Source organism: Strix aluco, chromosome 3, assembly GCF_031877795.1.
Source record: "Strix aluco isolate bStrAlu1 chromosome 3, bStrAlu1.hap1, whole genome shotgun sequence".
NCBI lineage: Eukaryota > Metazoa > Chordata > Aves > Strigiformes > Strigidae > Strix > Strix aluco.
This window is the reverse complement of record NC_133933.1, coordinates 37,516,225-37,536,341: the sequence shown is the minus strand read 5'-3', so window position 1 is coordinate 37,536,341 and position 20,117 is coordinate 37,516,225. Positions and strand designations below refer to the sequence as shown.

General features: G+C 37.4%; 1 protein-coding gene across 1 annotated transcript in view; it reads right to left on the bottom strand.

Annotated features, from left to right (window-relative positions):
• Positions 1–20,117, bottom strand: part of KIF6 (kinesin family member 6) — a 172,214-nt gene that overhangs the window by 30,559 nt on the left and 121,538 nt on the right. Inside the window, exon 16 of the mRNA XM_074818123.1 lies at positions 810–860. Coding sequence (XP_074674224.1) covers positions 810–860 — 51 coding nt within the window. The remainder of the gene's footprint in view (positions 1–809; positions 861–20,117) is intronic.

The following is a 20,117-nucleotide window of genomic DNA, read 5'->3' as shown; positions in this document are numbered from 1 at the left end:
CTGAGTTAGCTCCATCTTTTATGTGAAGAAGGTCCATTAAGTCAGATTTTGGGAATATTCTATGGATCTAAGTGAGAGGGTCTTAAACTGTTATTGCCCCAGCAGTTTTCTGTCACATTTTAGCTGAAGTTTACTGTCCCAAAAGTGGAATTCTCATATGAACACTCCTAGGCTGTTTCTGTACAAAGTCATGGAGTCAGTTTAAAGCATCTTAAACCAAATTTGGATGACTTTACACTTATGTGAACAACTTACATAGACACTTTTAGCTTCACAGCTGTGTCAACAGAAACTGCAAGAAATAACTTCTCAACTTCTATAACTAGATGCGAAAGAAATGACCTGTATATGCCTTCAGTCCCTCTTGGAATGAGAAAAATTAAAAAGGATGTTAGACAGATTGTGGCAACATGGCTAGAAGCTTAGTCTCAGGACAAATCAATGTCTGTTAATGGGAATTCAAGTTAGAGTTATCGGAAAGAAAAAAAAAAACCCTAAGAATGAGGAGAGCTTAGATGTCTCTGTTCTTGTTTTGTCACCCTGAAAAGAAAGAAAGCCAATACCAAACCCTCAAACCTATAAGACTTTTGCATTATTTTTCTCACCACACATAAAATCAGATGCCTTTTGAGCCAAATCTTTTGCCAAAGTTCACTGAGTTTGTGTTCTTTATGGTATGGACTACTGTAGAAATATTGTGGCAAAAACTGTCATAGAAAATAAAATCTGCCTCACAAGCAGATTCAGCCCTGGGAGAGAACTTGTTGCCCCCGTTGTATCCTATTGTATCTGAAATGTTTTACTCTTACCTAGAGCTGCCCTCTGAATGTGTCTCTGCGTTATCTTGCCTTTCAGATGGTCTGTAAAAGACACAAAATGAGAATAGTCAGAATTCAAAATGTCAAAAATCAATTAATTCATTGCTTATTTCCCACTGTTTGAAAACTCCTGTGCTGCTGTGGACTTTTTGTGATCTACAGAACAAATAGTTTTCCGAGCTCTCTCCTCGCTACTGCAAGTAAACAAGTAGGCACAATTTGGCTCTGCATATCCTAAGATTTAACTTTGTCCAGTAAGAAAGACTGAAAATGAAGCTATTTACTGTGAAGCACTTTCACAGGATAATGATCTCCTGCTGCTAGATACGAAAGAAGTCCAAGTGAGGCTAGAAGACATACAGAATTCCAAGTACTCGTTCAAACAGACTTAGAGGCGCTAGCAGTGGAAATGAGATATTAGGTCATCCAGTTCACCTCTTTGGCAGTGAAGAACTGCTTCCCTACAGTCCATTTTTTCCTGTTCGTCCAGCTCAGTTTTAAATATCTCATGTGCTAGAGCTTCTGCAAGTTCTACTACTCAACAGAACTCACTATGTAGATGTCATTGGTCTTCAATCAAAATTTTTCTTTAATTTCATTATCTCATTATTCCTAGTTAGGCTCCCATGCCCCATATAATTCACCTTTACCCTTCTGTTATTAATTTCCTCCTTGATCTATGACAGTGTTCCAGTTCACCAATTATTTCAACCCATAATTAGATTACCACATGGGAAGCCATTATTCATAGATATTAGTGGAACCAATAAAGGAAAAACACAATCCTAAATGTGCAATTTCATCAGTATGTGTTCTGAGGGAGGATGGGTATATGCCTTTCAAGTTTTCAAATTAAAAGGATTTCTAAGCAGCAATTTATTGATAATCTTTACTAAACTGTACATCTGGATAACAGGGAAAGAAAAAAAATCCATGCAGAAATCACTTTTTTTCCCAGACCTGTGATTGTGTATATTATATTAGCATGCATTCTGAATTAAAAATATCCTTTTGCTTACAAGTGAAGACTTCTAGAGTAAGCTAATCAGAGCAAATTAAGTCATTAAAAGCTGCCAAATGTTTAACTGAAGCATGTGGAAAACCATTTAAACTCACAGGTCATGAGCATTAGACTGTTCTATGAGCACCAAAGAACCATGAGAAATTAAACTTCTTTGGGAATTATGAGAATAATTCTTAAGTATTTAGTAATGTTGTAGAAAAGGTATCATATGCAATACATTGTAGTATAACAGCCAAATTATGTTGTTTTAAATGTTTTTAAAAAACAAAACAAAACAAAACAAAACACCCTACCTACTCCTTGTTGATAAGATATTGCAGATTCTTATTTTTCTGCACGGGAAGTTTTACTTTTCAATTATTTCTACTTAAACCAATGAATTCTTCTGTACTTAAAGTTATCTGTGAAATTAAGAAAAGCCTTCAGCTACCAAGAAACAGGTTAAGTGAAAGAACTAACTCACCTACCCCAGCTGTACCAAATAAATTCTCCATCTGAGCTGTACTAACATTCAACCAAAAAAGCTGTTCAGTTAAGTAAGCTCCTGATTTCCATAACTATAGACAAAGACCCCTTGATTAATAATTTTTCAAGCCCAGTTAAATGATCAACACTCATGCTATTTGTGCAACTCAGTTGATGTCAATACTCAGTGAAATGTGATTAAACATACCATTTTTTTCCTCAAATTGCTTTTTGCTATTCTGGATATTTAGATCCTTGTATTCTATTGTACTGTATCACACAGGGTGATGGTACTCGCTCAATGTTGAGGCATGAGACAGTTATGAAACAATTTGTAGTAATCTTGAGATTCATCTTACTGGATTACCATTAATTTAGATGCCTCAGAAAGTCATCTATACATTTATCTTCATGTAAGGGCTCAGAAAGTCCCTTTCCTAAGCACTGTGAGCTGCAAAAGTCAATGCCACTGTCATTTGAAAAAAATGGTTCTAGTAGTGAGAATATGCTGTTCATCAAGAACCAACTGAAAATAAAGGTGACATACGAGTTCTCAATCCTGCTAATACATGGTTTTAGTAGCATTATTTGTCTTTCTTTAATCTTGCTAGAAACAGATCATCAACAGTCTAAATGTTTTGCATTTCAAGTGGCAATGACGTCAACTGAAAAAAAGCAAGCCAAATGAGTCAATGAAAGTAAGATCGAACAGATAGATAACAGTTTGCAATCAATACAAATATGTGGAAACACAAGAACATGGGGACTGGTTTTTAAATTATTATAGCCAAGGGGCTTGGCTTTCAATTACCTAGAATTTTCTCTCAGTACAGCTGGGATAGAGAGCACAGAGGCTCCATAAGCCCTACTTTTATTGCAAGCTTTGTTAGGCCAGCCAAAAGCATGGAACTGTCCCAAATGTTCCTCTCTCCCTTCGTTCTAGCCTTGGTACACTTTTGCTCCATCCATTACACAGACCATGATGTTGCAAGAAATCTCATCCTTCTTCTATTTGGCAGCTTTATGAAAGAATAAGAAGTTGGAACCAACCAGCTGTAATCAGAGAGGAACCAAAAATCCTTCTTCGGCTAGAAAAATAAAAATCCAGTCTTACCATTTTAAAGCAAAAGAGTTTTCTTCTTCTATGAATAGAAATATAGAGGTGACATTTATCCAATTCATATAGTCCAAACTGCCTTTTAAGGGCAGCAAAAACTGAACTTCATTTTGCAGAAAACTTCCCGAGGAGAAACTGTAATTGTATTACGGGAAAAGTAGCTCAAACAGGAATTCTGGTTCAGAGGACATGATGGTATCATGAGGCACCTGACTATAATTCCATACAAAGACTTAGCCAGATATGATTTAATCTTTCAATTTGTTTTAATCCAATTTGAAATTTGACAGTTTATTTAGATTTCCTTTGGAAAAAACCCTGGTTTTCATGTAGAAACTCTTATTTTTGACAAAACCTTAACATTTTCTGTGCATGTTTTTGATTAAAGTAATCTTGTTCTGTTTTCACTACAAATACTTGTGGGGGAGAATGAATGTTTCTGACCTGCTCTACTTTTCTGCCTCTGTGAACACCATCACCCCAATGCAAGGCTTGAAGTTCATAAGTGACAGAAGTAGGGGATGTTTCCAGTGCAGTTGCCTGCGCAGACCTTCCCATATAAACAAATGGAAGATTTCAGTCTTTAGTACTGCCAGTTCTACAACCTTCATAAACACAAATATTTACCCAGAGAAATATGAAGAATCAGATTCTCATAAAAACCCCTCATGTCTTCTGATCCCAACAGTGTAAAGTTGTGGACAAGGTAGTGGTTTGCAAAAATTGAGTTTAAGACTTGGAGAACATCTCTCAACATATGGCTAATTATGTTTTCTGAAGCTTCATCAAACAAGAAGCTAAAAATAGGTCTGCAGCTGATACCAAATAATTTTTTCCAGTGGAGTCATTCTTCATTTGGAGATAACAGTCCCAATAAAATGTTGAATGCTGTAACTCCACATGTTTTGGCAAAAAAGTAGTTTTGGGGAATTTAAGAATTCACTCAGCATGCAGCCAGCTGTCATTAAGGCTGTGATAAATCTGTTGGTTTTGGCCTGTGTTTCTGGACACATGTACCATCTTTAGGTATGGAAAAGAGATGAACTGGTAACACAGAACTTCAGCTTTGTGACAGAAGACAAAAGCAAGGAGAGAAATGGAGAAGACAAATTGGAATAGAGAAGTCTAATTAAGACTGATGTAAAGCAGAGGAAAGTATCCTGTATGCTGACTAAATATGACAGAATCCATAACATGAGTAGTATGGCTGTCCTTTAACTTTTTGTCTTTGTGTTCTTCCAGACTATTTCAAGGAGCTGAAATTATCTTCCAATTTATTACAGAAAATGAATGCTTTGACAATACTGCATATGCTTCAGGGCAGTACAGTTACAATAAGTATGTTACAATTAAAAAAATATTGATTTAAAGAAGTGTTTTGGTTTTGTTTGAGTCCATATTACAGGCTTTAAAGCTTCTCTTATATTTTATCAGACCATACTTACTATTACAAGGTTTCAAAGACTGCTAACTTAAAGGATGAAAATACTGGACAAGCTAGGAGTACACATACAACCTTAACTCCCTCCCTTTGAGAATATTTGTTCTTATTGACGTGGATAGACCTTTAACTTGATGGAGGGTCTCTTCTGACTTAATAATTGACAGTCTGGAGCCTTCATCAATAACCTCTCATCTCTTGTTATTTTTTAATACTTTTCTATTATTTTGCATTTTCCAAGCCTGTGTTTAGCTTAAGAAGTCTTTCCATCCAGGAGATCCTGAAACCTTCACACCTCAGCTAGGATGTTTTATCTCTTTCTTTCTTCATCTTTAAATCATTTTGTGTAACATAAAATATCTAGCAAAACATCCTCTTCTGCATTCAGGGAACCTCCGATTCCTGGAACTCACCCCCCCAGGGCATTTTGAGTCCCTAATAATGCTATATGGTCTAAGTTCTAGATCTATCTTTTTTTTTCTGTTTCTCACATTGCCCCACCAGTGAGTAGGCTGGGGGTGCACAAGAAGTTGGGATGGGACACAGCTGGGGCAGTTAACTTCAACTGACCAAAGGGATACTCTATACCATATAACGTCATGCTTAGCAAAAAAAAGCTGGTGGGAACAAGAAGGAGAAGGGGACATTCAGAGTGATGGTATTTGTCTTCCCAAGTCACCATTAGGAGTGGTGGAGCTCTGCTTTCCTGGGGATGGCTGAACAGCTGGCTGTTGAAGGGTAAGGGGTGAAGGAATTCCTTGTTTTACTTTGCTTGCGCATGCAGCTTTTGCTTTACCTATTAAAGTGTCTTTATCTCAACCCACAAGTTGTCTCACTTTTACTCTTCTGATTCTCTCCCCCATCCCACTAGGGGGTTGTGAGCGAGTGGCTGGGTGGTGCTTAGTTGCCAGCCAGGGTTAAACCATGACAGGAAATAAGCGGGATTGCTGTTTGTAATGCAATGTCCCTACATATGCATTTGGACTCAGCTATCACCCAACTATGAAGACCTACTCAAGACTCTGGATCTATTAAATTTGATTCATAAAGTTGCATGCATCCACTTGAGTTAGATAAGGAGTCCTGCTGAATGAGCACAAATTAAAGCTGTATACTCAGCAAATAATCACTGAGATAGACTTTTAGAGACAGAGAGGAGGGTAATCACATAACTTTCATGAGCCTTGTAGAAATACATTTTTAACTGAGCTTGAGGTCAGAGTTGTAACAGCTTACAAAGGATTTCCAAAAGTAGGAGACATTGAACCCAATGGAGATATTCAAATGGAGAATATTCAAAGAGATAGTTATTGGAAATCTCACCAGATGTGTTACATACTTTTGAAAATCTGGTGCTGAAATTGTATGAGAACACAAACTATGATAAAAAGTATCTGACACGAAAAGGCATGGAATAAAAAAAAAAAAAAAAAAGATTCTGTTCTAACTCAAAATCCTGCAGCACTAAGAGCAGACAAACTGTTCTGCCTTTCTCTGACCCAGAGAAAGGGCAAATATGGGACAAATTCTGACTCTTCTTTGAAATCTTTATCCTTCTGTGATGGCAAAACATGTCAATGAGCTCTATTGGGACAACATGCAGGGGCAAAGTAGTCTGCACTAGTAACTTGGTTCAACACTATTTCTGATGCAAATGCTTTATTTCAGGATGCAGAGTTGGCCAAATCTTCATGTAATCTGACAAGTCCTAACTTTCAGAAAGCCCTTGGAGGCATCAGGAAAGAAAAAACACTATTACAGCACTCAGAGCCTCCTGACTATAGCATACACATTTTTCAAGGTGTGAAATACAGCCCTCATCAGCCTTAAAAATATATTAATAACAATACTTGAGGAAACGTAAAGTATAACCTGCTGCAGCAGATTTCTGACTTCTGTTCACTGAAGAAACATCTGTAGTGGTTTAAGATTTTACTGGATCTCCTTTCTCCTTTTTCCTCTCCCTTTCTTCCCAAGGTTTGCTGTCAAAGGTTACTGCCCCCACAGCAGGCAGGTAGAAGCGCATGTCTGCCTGCGTTCTGGCTACTCTAGCACAGTTTGGCATCTCAGCACAAGCATACTGGCAATTTAATCTGTGACACTATCATTGAGTCAGCTGGAATGTCTGAGTTATTAGTAAACACTCTTTTGTCAGCTGTGCTGGGAAGGATTGGAGACAGCAACTTGCAGAAAAGAGATGGGGCAGACCATTGGGAGCAAGGTAGCGGATAGTATTTAGTAGAACTCATCAGTCAAAGATCCCAGGAAAGAGGACAGGTTCAAAATTGGAAGCACAACCCTGACTTCCACACCAAATCCATAGTTGCAAACCACAGCCTAAACTCAGCACATGAACAAACACACTTGGAAATACACAATTTTCCCAATGTACTGTCATTCTTTGAAGTTTAAATATCACAAATTCAAACACATTCAATTTAGTATGATGTAGGATACTGCACATTTTGGGATTACTATTTAAAATATCTGTCTGGGGCATGTTCCCTTCCTTGCCATACTCGCTAAGACAATAACAGTTTTTATTGACAGATTTAATACCTTCAAGCATGGTCAAATTTACAGACAGAAAGCTTATGAGACAGCAGTCTCTGTCACTCATTGCTATAGGATGACACTATATTTGACTTCACTGATTATTCCTTGAGTTACTCCATATATAGTCCTCTAAACTCTGCCCCATTTCTATGCATTTATTTCTAACCTCCATAGTTATTTCTATTTATTTCTAACCTCCATATTAAGTCTCCTCCCCATTTCCTACGTGTTCCCGTCAGTTCTGGCCAGATGACATCACACTTCTTTTTTTCTCACAAGATGATTACTTACACTTTCTGATTGATGGGCATTGCTGTAACTGTTCATTGTCTGGCCTGCATTTCCACAGCACCCTTTATCCCATATTTTTTTCCTAAGCCTTCCATACCTTCTGGCTCTTACAGGAAAAAAATGCTTTGATAGGGCTGTACACCAAAACTGTAGAGAAACTGAATTTATTTTCTGATGACAGCATTCTGGACCTCTCCCTTCCTCTAAGAGGACAGACTGTCATTGGCTGCACAGGCCTTAATTGTTGAGGTGTTCCCCAAGGTCCCATTCATCTAAATGCAGGAAATGCTAGCATGTACCACAGGTCCCATTCACCCAAAGGCACAGGAGTCCTTTCCATACAAGCAGAGTATGGGAAGTGGCTAGTGCCATAAATTCCTAACAGTCCACATACACAATACTGGGTTATCTAGGACAAACAACAGAAAGCACTAAAGGCTCTGGACTGCAGTTCAACATCTCCTTGAAACTGGAACCCAGAACCTGGATGCTTTCTGAATTTGAATACTCAAAAAATGCTCAGACCTTTATTCTATCATCCCAAGGCTGGCTGTCACTACCCAGCTGGGTTTTTTTTAAAGTTGAACTCTATGCTGCCCAGGGAGTTTTAGCCAAGCCAGCACACTCCAAGAGACTTCAGGAAAAGGACACATAATTTCTGGATTCTCAGTGGGTAGATAGGCAGCTCAGTCAATAAAGTAGTGCTTCTGTATACACCAGCAAAGGCAGTTTGTTGTATTTCAGGAATTCAAGAGGGTTTTTTTTCCTAAATAGCTTTCCTGAATTTAGGTGTTTACATTTCATTTCTTATACCTTAGATGCCAAAGTCTTATTTTATGTGTTGTCCAAAGGTAACAAATATTCTGTGTATCATCTAGCTTCTTTTCATATGCTGGAAAAGAGATAGAAATGATGCACATCTGGAAACTGTTGCTCTGTTGTTTATCACATCTATTTGTTCATGAATTAAATATTAAGCTGGCCCAAAAAGCATGGCTGAAAAGCAGTGCCATATGGATAAGGAACCATAATTTGTGAATTTAGTGCTCTGGAGGCTCATATGACTAAATGCAGCTTATCTCTTGTTTATTTCTGAGAAATTAATGTGAAGAGAAAGAATAAGGAAAATAGGGTCTGAAGAACAGCTTTGTATACAGCTCCTCTCTTTTTTTTTTTTCTAATGTCCAAATTTAAGAAACTTAAAAAATAAATAAAGGATCTTAAAGCACAAACAGGAAAAGACAAGTAATTTTATCCCCAACAAGTTTTCTGGTAATAATACACTGGTCTTAATATTTTAAACAGAGTGAACATATCCAAGTATAAAATGGACATGGTTATCTTCTGTCATAATACTGCCTTCATGGCTTTGTAATTTCTATGCAACAATTTGATGTCCAGTTTAATTTTGTGATATTTTTTCTGGCCAGGACTGGCCAACAGAAAATTAAGTATAGAGTTCCAGGCCTCACTATATACTTCAGTTTCACAACCCTTTAAAATTTTGCTATCTTACCCAAGAAATTGCCCTGGAACTCAGCTCATATTGGTGTGTGACTTCTTGTCAGATGAGACATACTTTGACTGATGTTGGGAATCTGACAGATATGACATAAAATTAAAAATCAAATAAATGCAAAAAAAATGACAGTGCTGGAGCTGCTTAGATATGGTACCGTGTTTTGAGGGTATATCAAGGTTTCAGGGTGATGGAAATAAGGTCTGAATGAGAATGGGTGTATGGCTTATTTTTTTAATCATCATTTACTTGTAAAATATATACCAAGCCTTTGAGAAATGGCTTTTTGAGTGTTAGACACATATTAACATCTCATTAAAATCTGAAATAGCTTCCTGTAAGGATACAGTATATATCTGCTGCTGTGGATAAGCCTAAATCTGCTTCTTGAGTTGCTCAGCAATTTAAAATGCAACCTGATTCTAATAACTGGCATAATGATGTCGTCAGCTATGAACAGAGGTCCTCCCTCAGCCTTAACTAAAGTACATAAGAACATCTTCATAATACAGCTATTCTCTGTTAATTGCACTCCTTCTGCAACATTCACAACCAGCTGTGGTGACATCACTAGTCCTACATGATTTAGGAACTAGTTTGTTTAGAAAAAAAGCAGCTATTGTAAGTTAATACATGTAAGTATGTATGCCTATACTGCAAGTCTGTATGAATGCTGTCCAGATGTGTAAATGAACCACAAGATCCTATGAAAAACATATTTCTATTTTTCTGCTCATGAAGGGGTATCATTCTTTGACAGTGCTACTCTGAATAAGCTAAGGTCTACTTCTCTAGAGTTTGAAGGTTTGATGCTTTACTCATAAAATCTCAGGCCATCTAGTACTAAAGACAGACATGATCAAGGAAAACCTTTTGTAAGAAAGACTAGGATTTAAAAAAACCCTATAATATAATATTAACTATAATCTAGCATCTTTTCTTTAAAAGAACAAATTTAATAGACTGACTTAAGAACTTATTAGCCTAATAAAACAGCAAAATGCAGTGTAGCAATCCAGCAATGACTACCTGTTTTCACTCTGTAGACTGCCTACAAGCAGAAAATCTATTACTGAGAGATACTTTTCCAAGTTTATAGTCATGGCAATTCATAGCTTGATTAAATCTAATGGGCTTGGTCCATTTGCTTTATTTGTTGCAGCGAAAACCTTGTTTAAGAAGCGTTTACTTGGTTTCTTCCTGAGCATAACTTTTTCCCATGAAAATACTTCTGTTTCTAAAGAACAGAACATCATTTGTAATAATTAGAAAATGAAAATGTTTCCTACATATGTAGATTCCAACACAGCTCCAAAGAAAACATTAACATCTTAAGCCTGGAGTGACTGTTATACTAATAAGGTTCCTCTGTTTAAAGAATAGCACATCGGGGGAGCATAATAGAGCTGTTCAAATGAATTCATTCAGTTTGGTATTTTCTGAGTAAGTCATATGACAAATTGTGTTTTCTCATTCTGAGGACCCATTCAGCCTATGCACTGTCACCCAGGGGCATTGCCTATTGTTTGAAAGTAAAAACAAACATATGTAAGCTACTCTGAAACAATGGACAATATTTAGCATTGGCATAAACATATGCATTGCCCCCTGAAGCCAAAAGACTTGTACCTTCCAAAATAAGTTTCCTGAGTGCTGCTGCAAAGATGATTTTATATTACCGAAGATGGTATCCTCTTCTTATAGGGAGGAGCAGAAAAAGGAGAAAGGCTGCCAGAAGGCTGCTAGGGCTGCCTGGTTCTCTTGTCAGTCTCATCTCTAACAGGGCAGGGAAGACAAATCCCATGCCAACTAAGGACTGACAGAGACATAGCAATGGCATCTTCCCTTCTGTCTTCTCTGACAACTGCCCAAGCGTGACACATGCTGGAGCAGTATCAGAACAAGACAGCTCTGTTACAGCTGCCATCAATCTAGGTGTACTTCTGAAGTGAGATAAGAGTTAGACCTATAATGTTTACATTGCCTACAGTAAATATCGCAAAGATGGTTTGTCTCTCTTGACTTCAGAAAGGCACAGTAATGCTTTACAGGCTATTATGACAGAGTTTATATTCTTGTCTCTTTTTCCTTCTTGTTTGCACATCCTACTATCAGTTTTCTGGGGCTGCTCATTCCGCTAAAAGTATTACTTTATTATTCATTGCTTAATCATAGGGTGCTAAGAATTACAGTAAGCAAATGTAACTGCACTACTCCAACACAATGTGAGCCCTGCTCACATTGCAGTGACTCCTGAGATTCTAAGCAAAAATTCTCATGTAAATCAAAAATATGATTAGTTGATTACAAACAAGGTAGTTAATTGATTGACTCACCATGAACACTGTGAAGAAACAAAAAATTTCTTAACATGAACCTTTCACTGAGCTGCTAGCAAGAAAGAAAAATATATTCCTCTCACTCTCTGCTTTATATTATGAGTCAACTAGCTGCTCCTAGAACAAGAAAATAGGCTGTGGAAACTTTCACTATAGCTCTGAGTCTGCCCCAAGACGGTAGCAACCAATTACCATTTTGTAGCTATCGGCCAGGCCTGTGTGAAATGCATGACAACTATTCTGCATTACAGCACCTTGAGAGAGATCTTACGAAAGATGCTGTGAGAGATCACAGCATTTTTGTATTGTGCTCTACAGATCCCTGGCTAAACTAAGCCATAGAAATCATGCCTGAAGTGAGTTAGGCATTGGTAGAAAAAGAACCTTAACAGAATCAGGGTGAAAGTAAGTTATATTTCATCATGGAAAGAGGAAATAAGTTAAAATTGAAGAAGTTGTAACCAAACAGAAAAATAAGATGTAGCATCCTGTAAATCACATTTCTAACAAAGAACTAACTTCAGATAGTGACAAGGTGGTTAAGAAAATAGAATGTGCAGAAACTCAGCTGTTTTTCTGTGTTTTCAGTTCTATGCTTCCAAAAATCAAATTGTAACATTTAAAAAATAGATTCCAAAACTGCAGTCATAATGGTACAATGATTAGATATTTATCCAAAACAAACACACATAGGAACGATGTTTTTTCAGCATTAGGTTGCAAAACAATTGGGCCAAGAAATGAAGGAGAAAGAATCTGAAGACTGTGTCAGCCATGCTGAATGGCTTCAGCTTTAACAGCTACTGCTATTTTTGGTGGACACATAAACATGCCTGGTTTATTACAAAACTGCTTTGAAACTGACCTGGAGATCAGAAACAGACTGGGGCTTCTAGGCACTGGGCCACACTGAATAACATCCCAGCTGGGAAATTACATCTGGGGGACTGTTTGTCCCCATGGCCTGTTTTCTGTTCTGTTTTTCTCACAGATGGCTCCAGGTTTTGCAGAGTTAATGTGCTTTGTTATGTTAGTTATAAGTGACATCCCTCAGGAGTAAACAGCATAGGTACACACCCGAGATTAAGTGTGGTAGAAATACTACTTGTGTTCCTTTTTCTGACACAACTGCTGTGTCCTGAGACCAAGACTGACTCCCTGTTAAGAGGCAGAGGACATCTGCAACAGGCAGGCAGCTTCCCACAAGAGAAGAGATCAGTGGAGACTGAGTGTATTGAGGTTTTATTTTTATATATATCTCAGTGCTGGAACAGAAGTGGTGAAGCAGCAGGCAGGTGCAATCTTTTTTTTTTTTTCAGAGAGCTTTCAGTCTACACTGATGTGTACTTGCCAAATCTCCCACTTCTTATGGTAAACTACTGTTTCAGCTTGTTCTAGATCACCGATTTTGCTGTTCTGGAATTTCTCAGGTACTGAGCAGTCCAGCTAGGGGAGCAGCTGCCAGGCAGCCAGAAATCCTGGACACATAAATCATCATACATGCAGAATGCATGCAGAGTGACACAGCAGGCTTTGTAGAAGTCATCTGGGCACACACAGTACATTTGATGCCTACAGAATGTGCTGGATAGGTTGCACAGCACATGCTGCACGAGCGCCCAGTCACACATAGTCAGCATATCCTGAGCACGTTAGATTCACCGCACTGCTCAGATTTCTGTCTGTGAAGGAAATGTGGGACCCTTAGTTTTTTAACGACAAGCATTGGTTCTCAGGGAGCTTTCCACATCAAGAACGGACTCTGATCAAAGAACAAGATAAATAGCAAATAGCAAATTCTTTGGCTGTTCTTGCAAGTTATGTCTCTCGTGACACAGAACTTAGTGTAATGTTTAAGGGCAGTACACAATGCTTCCATAAGGTGAAACGCTTGCTTGTGAAATAAGGAAAAACACTTGAAAGACCACATGTCATACCTGTTGTATCACTCCTGAAGATCAGAAATGAGGAAACATTTAAAGGTAACCACATTTTAAATGGAGGACAGTCCTAAAGTGACTGGCTGAGTGCACAACAATGGATTGATCTCAACATCAAAAGAAGGCTGAGCAGCCTCAGTGGTGTAAAGCTTGGTGGAATTGTGAATGCAGTTCGAGGAGGCAGCTTTGGAGACCTCAAAGGTGGACTATATTGCAATATATTTCACAGTATAAGTGATATTATTCGTCTGTTTAAAACAATTGCTACTATATCTAATGATTGTTGCCCTTTATCAACTAAAACAATAAAGCCAAATGTGGAAATCTTTTCAGAATTTTCTTTTCAGTCCTTACACAAGTAGAACTCAAACTGACCTCAGCTAAAGTTTTTCTTTAGGGAGGTTTTCAAGTTCCATGGACTTTAAAGGTCTCTGCTGAGAACAGCAATTCATACTAAGCTACCTGAAGAATGAAATGCTGTGGAATGATATTATTAAGTTATCTGTTCATTAAATCTGCATACTGAATTCATTTATTTATGAGTTGTTTGCATCTCATTTGAACCAGATTTGCCTGTGGAATGTAACCTTTCTTCTTGGAGTTTCTCAATCCCTTTTTAAACCCAGTCTTGCTGTTTTTCTTCTGCACTAGTCATTTCCAGTAAAATTCACTGAGCACATATATCAGATATAAGTCTACCTAAGTACTTGATACTTTCTGGAATTAAACTAGAACAGTGAATTATACTAATCAGCAGCTAATGTTTATTTCCATAAAAGAATAAGTACCTCAGAAGATTACACTGAAGAATGGAATGCATTTCAAAGCACAGTAATTTCTCCCTTATTATAGCCTCACTTCATTCATGGCTGAAACAATGTCTAGTAAGCTAATGTCTGACTCAGAACATTTATATTAATATAAAATCAATAGATAATACTACCAATAGTATTGAGCTTTAAGAAAGCAACACATTGATTTTGATGGATTTTCTTTTCATATAACAAATCATCACAGCATTTTCTTTTAATTTAGGTTCCATGCAAAGCATGGAATTTTTCTCCAGCAAAAAAGTTCTATCCTTCCTAAGTACATATGCTTCTTCAGCAAAAGTTTTAAATTTCTTTTTTGCTCATGCATGACTTCCCTCAATTCTTTCGGTCCATATAATCATGGGCTAAAATATACATAACATTACTAATTTCATCCTTGGGATTCTAGTTCTTAACTAACTGATTCTTCCTTTTCAAAGTAATTTATTACCTGCATGTAAAGCTAAAACAATGTAGATATACAACATAGGCAATAGCGTGCTCTCAGACCAACTCTGCCTGAAAAACATCACTTCATCTTATTTCAGTTCTTATCTATGCAAAAAGGTTGTTATCAGTTCCCTTCATAAAGTTTTGCAGGAATAAAGAAAAACCTTGCAAGAAATATTCTTACTTTGCAGCTTAAAAGTAGGTCTACTTGGCTTCTCTCCACGGGGAGGTAGAGTGACTATAATATAATTTTTTATGTACACAGAGTCTTGCACATAGAGAAAAAGGTGATTATAAATTCAGATTTTACATTATTTAGGCTCTGAATAGGCTTAACATCTACTCTGCATTCACAGAAATAACAATGTAAGGTACAAGGCAGTGAATCAGAATCGATATTATTCTTGAGCACTGCGATGTCATGTCCTCACTCTCCTCCAGTCCTCACCATTTCAGTGTAGCACTCCATTAACTGTGATACATAAATAAAATTATCTGAATATTTGGCAAGCAAAGTAAATGAAGACTCTTCAATAACCTTGCTTTGCAATACTAGGATGTGCCATCACTAAAGTTAATAATTGTCTTTGGTATCCTATGAACTTGTGCACTAGAATCAAAGCTTGCAGAGCAGTGCAACATCTCAGCATTCCTGTGGGTATAGTTGCATCATCAACATCATGTGCACATAATCCACCCACCTACCTTTTTAATTCCGAGAGTGCGTGTTTCCTCACACAGTTATTACTCCCACATGAGTTTGCCCTTCCTCTCCCAGCTTCAATCATGTTAGCTGATTTCTGGACAGACTAAAAACAACAGCTGCTTCCCTTTGGGCATTAAATACCATTTAGTATGCTTTTTTTCCTTTAAGAAAAAACTAAAGTGAAAAAAAGTGAAAAAACCCCTAGAAACTATAGTGGTGTAAATACCCCAAAATAGACAGACATTTATGGAGATGAACTGCAAATCTTTACTAATCTTAAATGCATCTAACATGTAGCACATTGTTGTATATATAGGCAACTTTTTTAGTCACTAAATTTTGAATGAATATATCAGTTTAATTTACACTGAAAACAGGATTTTTAATTCCCCCAACTCTAACTTGCTGTGTGATCAATGTTGTAGCAGTTGGGCCTTTTTGTTATTTAATGCTTTGCAGTTTGTTCAGATGTAGACTTCTCACTGTCAGAATCCTTTCACACAGAATGGTAATGGTGTAAAACCACCTTGCTGATAACAGCATCCTAGGAATAAAACTCCTGCTAGCCCTGATAAGGAGAGAAGCTTCAACTTCAGAGGTTTTGTCTTCGTTTCTCACCCATCCAGCCCTATTTTAATTGGTAATAAATTAAATTAATTTTCTCCAACTTGAGTCTGTTTTGCCTGTGATGGTAACTAGTAAGTGATTTCCCCATCTTTATCTTGACCCATGAGCTTTTTCTTCTTACTTTCTCCCCCTGTTCTGCTGAGGAAAGGGGGTGAGAGAGCAACTGGATAGATGCCTGGCAGCAGCTGAGGTCGACCCATTACAATGTGCTAGGTACAATCAGTCAATTTTTTTTCCAAGAAGAAATTCTATACTTCATTATTCTGAGATCAAATCCTTAGCTTCAGCATCAAATTTTCTTCACTAAGTCTTTTTCAGTAATACCAAAAGGATCTGTAGTTCTTGTTAGAGACCCTAACTCTTTGGAAATTATACAATACAAAAACACTTGCAGTGGCTTTTTTTTTTTAGCCAGCGAAGTACACATTTTTAAAGTTCTTAATGTTGGACTAGAAAGGCAAAAATTTACTTGTATGTCAGTGCTGGCCCGCTTTCCACTTCTCCTACACTGGTTACAGAGTTCTCATTAGTTGCCTGACCTCTCAGTTATTTCTTTCCAGTTTTACTCATGTTGGTTTTCTGTATTTGTCTTTTAAAGTCTAGTCCTTGGGTACATTCTCCAGTCATATGTAAACAGTTCTGACTAGTTCACTCAAACCAATCCAGACACGTCTACATGTTTGAAATCTATACTTCATTTCTCTGCCTTTTGATGGTGTATTTATGCAGTATATCCACTTTCAAAAAGAAGTGCGCATCAATGCTTGCACCAAAGCCCTCTGCTCCTTTATTTGTGCCTATACAGAGGGTTGTGTGATAATGCAGTAAACAGGATCACTAAAATGACCTGGCTTAGAAACACTTCCCTCTTTCTTCTTCTTCTTCTTCTTCTTCTTCTTCTTCTTCTTCTTCTTCTTCTTCTTCTTCTTCTTCTTCTTCTTCTTTTTAAGTATCAGAAAAAGACAATTTTAATCCTACAATAAAATTCACCTTCTTATTTCTAGGACGTCATTGTGAAAAGCAAGCATAATGGAAAATCTAAGACGTATATATTATTTTCCATAAAAATAATTTAAAAATCTCTGCATTCTTGCAGTGCTATTAAATATAAGAGGAGATAGGATCCAGGAATATGTGGTATAGTAGCAAAGAGGCATGCTAGCCACAATGTCTCACTTCTGATATTATAGTCACTCTACACTTAAATTCCAGTTTACATAGAGACATTGTTTTCCTTAATCTTTTTTATGCAAGTAATAACATCAGCAAAAGCCTACCATGAAAATCTCACTGCAAATATCTTTTTCCAGCCCTAACTTCCTGATGTTTTTCAAATGTCAGTGTAATTGAGAAGCGGTTGGAGTATTTTGTGTACTTTTCACTACAAAACACTAATATTTCCAATGTCAGAATGAATGTGTAATTCTGACATAAAAGTTACAGCCAACTGCTGTCACTATCTCAAAATATAATCAGACTGCATGAAATGGGCTCTATGGCCTCTGTGGTGCATAGTTTTATACTATTAAGTGTAGCTTAGAAACAACAGAAACTGATATTGATGGGATCTGTTCTTGATTGTGCACAACAAGGCAGCCAGGAATGCTTAAGGAAACTGAAACAACAACAGAAGTAAATTAAAGATCTAGTTGCAGGCAGCAGATGACTCTTATTTCTTCTACCACATTTTCAGTAAAAAATTGGCAGGTTAGTAACCTTACTTAGCATCTTTAATGGTCTTCTGACTATGTATGCTATGATGAGACAGACTTAACTGAAAAATTGTTTCAGGCTGCTAAACTGTATAAACCATTGTAATTGCATTGACTAAGCTGAATAAGCCATAAAGTGTCATACTGGATGCAAAGATTTAATAATTGTTAGAGGGGTGCCAATAGGTAGATTTATTAACAACTATAATCAAAAGAAGGCTGGACAGGAGAAAAGGACAGGTGAATAAAATATAGTATTTATATTGACCAGAGTGCTAATTTTCACACACTGCATAAAGTTACACAGAAAGAACTGAAAGACGGTTGTAGAATATGATCAGCCTCAAGCCTCAGACATCAGTGTTTAAAAGCCATTCACAAAGTAGTGTACATCTGCATGATCTGCATAGATCATCATATGGATAGCTATAAAAGGATACAACATGGATGGAATCTCTTGCTTATACAATAGGATTACAATATGAACTAAATGAAAAGACTATTTTTCCATTTTACTACCAAAATAAAAAAAAAAGGAGAGTAATGAAAATAATTTTCAATTTGAAAACAATTTACTTGTAACTGCACTTTATATACCAAAACAAAACCAAAATGTATAATTTTATGCATTTTCTCTTAGAACTATGGAGACATTTCTAGCTTGATTCTTAAAGGAGCTTTTCAATATTCGTGTGGACTACAAGCTATTACCATTTCCTATTAGGAGCCATATAAGCATTGTCAAGTTCAGTGCAGTATTACTGGTATGTTATACAGCTGCTTATTTTGTTCAAGGGATCAGTTTGCTTTTTTAGGTTACATATACACATGAAATATGCACTCAGATTTGTATCATTCATGTTCCTCAAATACACTTCACTCCTTCACTTCTAACACTGATGAACTTAACCAAAAATAAATTTTAAAACAGATGCTTTTAATTGCAGCAAAATCCATACTCTACTGCACTATATCTATCAGAAGTTTTGCCTAACTTACTGGGGAAAAACCCACAGCAGTTCAGTCCAAACCAAGGATTTCTTTTAGATTTTGCTGGGATCCATGGAGACAAAGTCTTGAGAGGCTACAGCTACATTGCTTTGTTACATTATTTCTGAGACATGCCACAGTAGACACTTGCAAATCTCAAGGGACTTACAGACCACACAAGTCTTGTCCCAGCATGACACTACAAGTGGTACCTTCAGGACTGGCATGTGTCCCACCACTTCTTGTACTGCCTCCCATACCCTCCAAACATTTGTTTTCCCCCTAAGACATTTGTAACAGATATAAGGTGTATGTAAGGTGGCTGCTAGGCTCCTGTCTTCAAGCAGCACAGTTGCAGTCCCAGGCACTGAGAAAGATGTGCTTGTGTGTGGCTGCTTATTGCTGGTGTTCACTATTTCTGCTCCAAAATGGATTTCAACTTCAGCAAAAGAAGTTTGACACTTAGTGCTGACTTTGGCTCTACCTCATTTAGGCCAAGAAATCACTTGGTTTATCACAGATGAGTAAACCTAGGAGATAGAAGAAAATTAGGACAACATGGATTTCAAGACGACAGCAGAGAAAAGGAGGTTGCATCCTGATGTGATGGCTCATGTCCACACTTGTGCACACCACTGCCCAAAAACTGCAGGTATTATTCATCTTGGAGATGGTTCCTGTTACTTGAAGAATAACATGCACTGTCCTCTACACTAGGACTTGATTTTCCAAGTTTGCCAGGGGGAAAAGCCTGCTCGGCAGGATTTAAATGAGCTTATAGACACTGGAGAGGCTCGTAGTTGCAAGGTGGACATTGAAATTCTACTTGCATGGGCCAATCTGTGGATATCCAGGCACGAGTTCTGGCCAGTCTGAAGGAGACAAATGAGCCTACTGAAAGAAGGCAGGTTGATTCAAGTGTCATGTCTTATAGAAATAACATAGTGTTCAGAACACTGCTGCAGCACCTGGTGACTCTGGTTCTGGGTCCCTTCCAAACATCCTTTGTGTTGTGGTTTGAAAACACAGTGCCAACATGGCTGAGGCTTTTCGCATAGCTGACATCATAACTTTAAATATACTGCATAATATATCTGAGGGACTTGTGGTGTACCCAAAGGTGATTGGGAGGGGAATCTGGCAGTAGCTACCATTCATGACCACAGAGAATATAATCACAGCTATGGTGAAAGTACAGAGCACTTGTCAGGAGTGCCATGAGATTTTTGTCCTTTCCCAGAAGTCAACTGCTATTATAAGACAAGAAGTGATGATAATGACTTCATTGTCCATGTCTGTTCTGGTGCCAC